The sequence below is a fragment of the Argentina silus genome, assembly GCF_951799395.1.
Source record: "Argentina silus genome assembly, chromosome: 3".
Classification (NCBI taxonomy): Eukaryota; Metazoa; Chordata; class Actinopteri; order Argentiniformes; family Argentinidae; genus Argentina; species Argentina silus.
Genome location: NC_139657.1, coordinates 11,042,403 through 11,049,902, shown reverse-complemented (window position 1 = coordinate 11,049,902; position 7,500 = coordinate 11,042,403). Strand labels below are relative to the sequence as shown.

The following is a 7,500-nucleotide window of genomic DNA, read 5'->3' as shown; positions in this document are numbered from 1 at the left end:
GTCGGTGATGCGGGTGGAGGAGAAGACTAAGGACGTGGTCCAGGAGTGGCCCCTGACCACCGTGAAGAGATGGGCCGCTTCACCCAAGAGCTTCACCCTGGTACGACCCGCCAGAAAAAGACCACGCTAATCCCACATACAACAGATAATCATAATCATGATCCATACTTTTATGTTTTGTCTTAATTTCAGACCGCATCTACTTAATCCTGTCTTTAACATCTCCCGTTACCAGCTACTGTATATCAATTATTTTGAGGTGTTAATGTGGTTTTATCCCAATCCCCAATATCTGGTGTCTCCTTTTTCAGTCTGCGGCTCTGTTGTTGCATGTCTCAGAATATGTTTGTAATAGATTTCAGGGAAAGAATGTGAAGCATTTTGAGATGTTTTATTCATTCGAGTGCCTTCTCAATTTTGTGTCTAGGTTGTTGTCAACACTGGCGTTCATTTTCTTCTTATCTTTCCTTATTAACCAAGACTACGTTCAGTTGGAATGAATACCACCGTTTAAAGATTAATCAGAAGTGCACATTTTAAAGATACTCAATGGTACATTTGCCAACATTGATTTGAATGAAATATTACACTCCTGTCTCTCCCTTCGGAAGCCTTTGAAGTGCAGGTTATAGAAAAAGAGCAAGCCTCATATTTAATCAGCTCTTTGAAGAATGTGAACGTGCAGTGGAAGGAAGTAGTTTTCCTTTTCATTATGAAAGTAGGAATGGTTGGTTTAAGGTGTTGTCGGGGTTGTTCATTCAAAGCTTCTCTCTCAATATCCTCATCTCACTATTTTCCTGTGTGTGAGGATGGAAAGAAACATTGGGCCATGGTTCTACCTCAAGCTTTGAGAAAGCTCCCTTCCCTACACACACACACACACACACACACACACACACACACACACACACAAACACACACACACACACACACACACACACACACACTTCTACAGAGGCACTTGTGACAGCACGTGTTGATGATGTTGATATGTGGTTCACCTCTGCTGTTTTCCATCTCCTGCAGGATTTTGGGGAGTACCAAGAGAGCTACTATTCTGTTCAGACAACAGAGGGCGAGCAGATCTCTCAGCTCATTGCAGGATATATAGACATCATCCTCAAGAAGGCAAGTTAAAGGCCAATCAGAAATGACCAAACCAGAAATGACAACTTGCATAGCCAATGCAATGATACTTTATTGACTTGGCTCCTTTGTGACTTCTTTTGTCTCCTCTCCACAGAAGCAAAGTAAGGATCGTTTTGGCTTAGAGGGGGATGAGGAGTCCACCATGCTGGAGGAATCAGTCTCTCCTAAGAAGTAAGGATGGCTCATATCATGTACTATACTGTATGCAGTAGAGGTAGAAATCGAAATCGGAGGACGGCCTCATTGTAATGCACGGAACGGAATGAGGAATTTCCTATTCCGTTCCATGTATTACAATGAGCCCGTCCTCCGAGATCTACCTCCACCAGCCTCCACTGACCATATGGGACTATTACGGCACGACTGCCTAGTTATTACTGATGTGAGAGTAAACCTAGGTTTAATTGTGCATACAGCATAATCACATATTTGCCTGCACTGCATAATTCCCCTGAGAAAAATTAAACAAAAGGAGTTAGGCACTCAAGGACAAAACAACATCATGCATTTCTTGAAAATGTGCAGTATCTATATGAGCCTGCTTACTCTCTGAAACTACAGTATATTCCAGATGAATTACTGTTGAAGTGCTGTCCTGCATGAATATTCACTCACATTTCTTTATAACCCTGCTAACCCTGCTAAAGAAAATACCCCTTACTCACCAGGAAGACATGAACTACTGTAAGATATTGTGTTCTTAGAAGCCCTGTTTGGCGTATTTCATCTCTGTTGCCTGCTGTTTCTCTTGGCTTGGCCTTGCAGCTTGAATCCTAGCGCCACTCTGATACAGATGGACTCTTATCCTGTCATGCAGAGCTCTGAGACTGCATGTCACTGGAAACCTGGGTGTCTCTCGTAACAAAGCCCCCCCTGTGATAGCCAATGACAGGGCATCATATCCCAGATGTCTGTGTGCTAATTGACTGCAAATTGTTCTCAACACAAAACATAATTGCTACCTCTCAAAATAAACAGTAATTAACCAATAGTGACTGTGGCATCTGTTTTTACAGGGATAGAAAACTAGCTAGCATGACATGTTCATCAAGACTAGCTCAAAGAAGAAATTGTTCCGACTGTAAATACTGCCCCAATTCTTGTGATTGTTCGCGAGAAAACGTTGACCCCTGACCTCCGTCTGCCAATCTCTCGCCAGGTCCACCATTCTGCAGCAGCAGTTCAACCGCGTGGGCCGTGTGGAGCACGGCTCGGTGGCGCTGCCAGGTATCATCCGCTCAGGGTCCATCGGCGGCCCGGACACCTTCAATATGGGCACCATGCCCTCCGCCCAGCAGCAGATCACCACAGGGCAGATGCACAGAGGACACATGCCCCCGCTGGTGAGCGTGCCCGCTGGCATCCATCGCCAATGTCACACAGGGAAAGCAGGGCTTTGTGCTACTGCCACAATGCTAATGTCTTATACACCATCGCTAAGGTTACTCTCTTACTGACTGGCCTCTCGTCTGGGATATCAATGACATTATCATAGACACACATCTACATACAGAATACTGTATCAGAGAAACTACACATGTTGATGCAGTTTCTCTGTAGTACGGTGTTTGTCCTACAAAGTCTACCAAACGTACGTAGGGTAGTGTGTTAAAGCTGTCTGCGTGTGTTGTCAGAGCTTGGCCCAGCAGGCCCTGATGGGGACCATCAACACCAGTATGCATGCGGTGCAGCAGGCCCAGGCTGATCTGGGAGAGGTAGATAACCTGCCACCCCTGGGCCACGACATGGTGAGTTCTCACTCTTTTAATCCCTCTTCACACACCACACACACACACACACACACACACACACACACACACACACACACACACACACACCACACACACACGCCAAATGATAGAATGTATAAACCCACTCAGCACATGCCCAACAATCTGCTCTTTTATAGTCTCCATAGTAATCCCTCCTGGTCAGTCAAGATTAATTCGCCACCCAAAAAAAAACGTTTTGTGGTTGTTTTTTTTTACACAAATCTGTTTGAATGTAACCTCCTAAAAAGATGCACGTACGGCATTTCTTCTTCCGAAGCGATATGCTTAGCTTAGTGAAGGGGACTGAGAAGCGCTGATTTTAGCTTGGAGTCCGTCTGAACTGTTTCACATGTAATTACCGTAGGTGGTGGAAATTGACTGTACAATTCAAATGGAAGCTAACGACTGGTGCTTCCAGAGCTGTGGGGGTTGTGAAGGCAGTAGTCCTTTAATCCCTGACAATCAAGTTTATATGAGCTGAAAATCTCCCACTGTGATGAAAGCAACTACCCATCCTTCTTCCCCCTCTGAAAGGCGTCCAGGGTTTGGGTTCAGAACAAAGTGGATGAATCCAAACACGAAATCCACTCTCAAGTCGATGCCATCACCGCTGGAACGGCATCTGTAGTCAATCTCACTGCAGGTGAGTGCCCAGGAGATCAGATTCTCAACCATATTCTCATCAACCGTTTTTGTTTTTGCTACTCAAATCCATGTTCATAAGAAGCTGCTGCTCACTATCTAAACTCAAGCTCTAAAGGAAATTGCCTTAGTGAAAAGAAAAACATGATTACCTTCCAGAGCAAAAGTAGAGTCAATGCACACTTTTTCCAAACCCTCAGAAATGGGGCAGGGCGGCGGGGGGGGTGGGGTGGGGGGGTTCCCTTTAAATAATAGAGCATTTCCCATTATCCTAATAAATATTTCCATTGATGAAGAAATCCTGAGCATGTTGTCCTGCAGTTGAACTGGCTGGCGGCAGCTCCCTGCTCTCCCTGCTGGCTGGAGTGATGCCATGCGGTCCCCTGCCAGCCCTTTCCCTGGGTTTTAATCTCGGCCAGCCATCTGTTGGATGGCACTGAGATTCCCTCTTACCATCCATCCAGGAGAAACTTTTACCGGTCCTCAAATGAGTATCCCCCTCTCCTTCTCCATGCACGTCTCTACAGCACCGAGTCTAATGGGTTTCCGTTATGATGAAGACACCGATGTGTCTATTGTGGAAGACAGGTCTATGGGGGTGGACTGACGATAGACAATGCTGTAGTCTCTTTTAACAATGGTTTAACAATGGGTTTCTGTTTCTCTCTCTCTCTCTCTCTCTCTCTCTCTCTCTCTCTGTCTCTCTCTGTCTCTCTCTCTGTGTGTGTCAACCTTCTCCTCCAGGCGATCCCACAGACACAGACTACACAGCGGTGGGCTGCGCCATCACCACCATCTCCTCCAACCTGACGGAGATGTCCCGGGGCGTGAAGCTGCTGGCAGCGCTGATGGAGGACGAGGTGGGCAGTGGGCAGAACCTGATGGGCGCGGCCAGGACCCTGGCGGGGGCCGTCTCCGACCTGCTGACGTCCGTGGAGCCGGCGGCTGGAGAGGTGAGAGAGGCCGGGTCCCATTGTCTACCTGCACCGCTGTATCTCACATCTGTTCCGTTCTCTGTACAATAATCACAGAGCGACCGATAAATCGATAAAATGTTCAGTATTCTTCCTATTGATTGTGTCACGTTGTAGCTCTGTAACGGTAGTGTGTAGCAGTGTGTGTTCGGCGAACTTGTGGATGAAGGAGACCCCGTACTGACAACACACAATCCCTCAGAGCTGTTTTTCTGCTATCCAGACCAGTCCAGCCCAGTGCTGTGATTGGCCTGTGGCGTGTAGTGCCTGTTGTGACTGTGATGATGTCATTCCCACAGCCCCGACAGACGGTGCTGACTGCAGCAGGATGCATAGGGCAGGCCAGCGGGGACCTGCTGCGTCACATGGGGGAGGGCGAGACCGACCAGAGGTTCCAGGTCGGAGTCGCTTAATCACTGTTACCAACGATACCGCTGCCAAACAGGAAGACACACACATGTTCTCAGCCCCCCCCCCCCCCCCCCCCTGCTTTTTATTAAAAAAAGCAGCACAACACTTATGTAACACTATCTGGGTTCATTTTCACTACCCATTGTTATTGTCAACCTACTCTACTCCCACACATACTATATAGCTACACTTGAGCTATACAGTTGAAATCACACACTATAGTAAAGCATGCCGGTTATTTCATTCCTCCCAGTCATGACTGTCCCGGTGCCACTCTCTGTCTCTCAGTGAAAGGACTGTGATGACTCTGTTTATAGGACATTCTGATGAGCCTGGCCAAAGCGGTGGCCAACGCAGCTGCCATGCTGGTCCTGAAGGCCAAGAACGTGGCCCAGGTGGCCGAGGACACGGTGCTGCAGAACCGAGTGATCGCCGCCGCCACCCAGTGCGCCCTGTCCACCTCCCAGCTGGTGGCCTGCACCAAGGTAACGGACCGCTCCTCCGATCCCGCAGATGTGAGGCGGAGGCTGATAAGAGCTGATAAAGAAAAACAACTTGCTTATCGTTAATGCCTCTGTGTTTCCCCGACCTCCAACTGTCTAACACAGACTCGACATGTTTAGCCTAATTTGAAGAAACAGTAGGTGATTAGATATATCTTTATGATTGAACCTCCAGCCGCCCCCCCCCCCCGGTCCCACAGCAAACTGTAAAACAGGTTGCGTCGTCGAGCGCGCCATGTGTGACCCAGCGTGGCGGTTTACCCTCATGTCGTCTTACAGGTGGTGAGCCCCACCATCAGCTCCCCGGTGTGCCAGGAGCAGCTGGTGGAGGCCGGGAAGCTGGTGGAGCGCTCGGTGGAGTGCTGCGTGAAGGCCTGCCTGTCGGCCACAGACGAGGGGGAGCTGCTGAAGCAGGTGAGCACGGCAGCCAGCACGGTGAGCCAGGCCCTCAGCGACCTGCTGCAGCACGTCCGACACTATGCCAGCTGCGGAGAGCCCATCGGACGCTACGACCAGGCCACCGACACCATCATGACGGTCACGGAGAGCATCTTCACCTCCATGGGCGACGCCGGTGAGAAGGGAGGGGAGGGGAGGGGAGGAGGGGAGGATAGAAGGGAAGGGAGCGGTTGTGCTCTCCTGGTTAGATTGATGTCGTCTGTGTTTTCATGACCGCCGGCCGGTTTTGGTATCCCTCAGTTTGAGTCATAAACCTTTTTATTATCCGAGGACTTAGGAAGCAAAGAGTTATTGCTCAAGTCGGCAGGAGATACAGACTCCGTTTCTTGATTCACTTTGAGGCTTTCGGCGGGGGTTTGTTCCCATGTATTGTGGTCCTCTGGGGCTCAGTTGGTAGAGCATGGTGCTAACAATGCTTAGGTGGTGGGTTCGATTCCTGCTGGGACCATATATACTGAAAAATGTAACGTAAGTTGCTTAGGATAAAAGCATCAGCTAAATGGCATATGTATGTATTTTGACTGAGTGGGATGCTAAGAGGGATGCTAAGTTGTCAGGTTTATGGTTTGTATTACCGGACCTTCAAAACTCTGTTGTTGAAACATTTTCAAAGCCTGAAGTATTTGTTATGGCTTGGCCGTGAATCTAAAGAATTTTCAACCCCAGCCAATCCTCAAGGGCTTGTAGAAAACATCTACATGTCATCTAAAACCACTACAGAGCTTCAAATCTGGTCTCAATCTCGTTCAGCAAAGCTTTGAAACTTAAAAGAAAACACATGACCTGGGCATTTTTTGCAGGGGTGAACGCTCTAACCTGTATATCAGCATCCGGAGGGGGGAAAAAAACGTAGTAGATCATTCGAGAATCATTTACAATGTAATCTATCTTTTCAATTCCTATTTCACTGATCCACTTTTTTCTCTGTTTCTCAAGGCTTGTAGGCTGTAAAATAGCCTGAATGTCATGCCTTTGATCGTCTTTTCACCAGAGGTATTTCGAGCTGTTGGTGGGTGTTTTGGTAGAGAGTTGGTTTGGGAGAGAGTTAAAGAATAATGAGTCTCCCAAAAACTTGAGCTGATGTGGCTCCTTGCCAGCGTGTAGAATACAGAAGAGGTATAACACCAGGAGGTGACACGGAAACCGTGAACTGCAGCGTGGTCAGATGAGAATGAAGAAATGAGTAATCTAGGCCATGTTTCTGGGTTGTTGGCACAGTAGGTGGTACAGTATTGATGGATCTCTCTCTCTCTCTCTCTTTCTCTCTCTCTCTCTCTCTATGTAGGCGAGATGGTGAGACAGGCCCGGGTCCTCGCCCAGGCCACCTCTGACCTGGTCAACGCAATGAGGTCGGACGCTGAGGCGGAGGTTGACGTGGACAACTCTAAGAAGCTGCTCGCCGCAGCGAAGCTCCTGGCCGACGCCACAGCCAGGATGGTCGAGGCCGCTAAGGTGCCGGAGAGAAGCAGCGCACTGCGTCTCTTTTTCAGTTTGAGAGGAAATTACTGTATATCGTTAGTGTATGTCATTAGTGTCAGTTTGGGGCTTTTTTTTGGACCGAAAACTAGAACTCATTTGATGGAAATCAGG

The 7,500-nt window shown here is 48.3% G+C and overlaps 1 protein-coding gene across 1 annotated transcript in view; it reads left to right on the top strand.

The window, feature by feature from the left end:
• tln2b (talin 2b) overlaps positions 1–7,500 on the top strand; it is a gene marked incomplete at its 3' end in the record, with an annotated part of 44,474 nt that overhangs the window by 8,823 nt on the left and 28,151 nt on the right. Inside the window, exons 9-19 of the mRNA XM_083666970.1 lie at positions 1–100; positions 1,027–1,128; positions 1,244–1,320; positions 2,309–2,492; positions 2,784–2,897; positions 3,456–3,564; positions 4,308–4,516; positions 4,837–4,935; positions 5,266–5,433; positions 5,731–6,025; positions 7,196–7,362. The exon at positions 1–100 is cut by the window's left edge and continues 56 nt beyond it. Of these exons, the coding sequence (XP_083523096.1) occupies positions 1–100; positions 1,027–1,128; positions 1,244–1,320; positions 2,309–2,492; positions 2,784–2,897; positions 3,456–3,564; positions 4,308–4,516; positions 4,837–4,935; positions 5,266–5,433; positions 5,731–6,025; positions 7,196–7,362 (1,624 nt within the window). The remainder of the gene's footprint in view (positions 101–1,026; positions 1,129–1,243; positions 1,321–2,308; positions 2,493–2,783; positions 2,898–3,455; positions 3,565–4,307; positions 4,517–4,836; positions 4,936–5,265; positions 5,434–5,730; positions 6,026–7,195; positions 7,363–7,500) is intronic.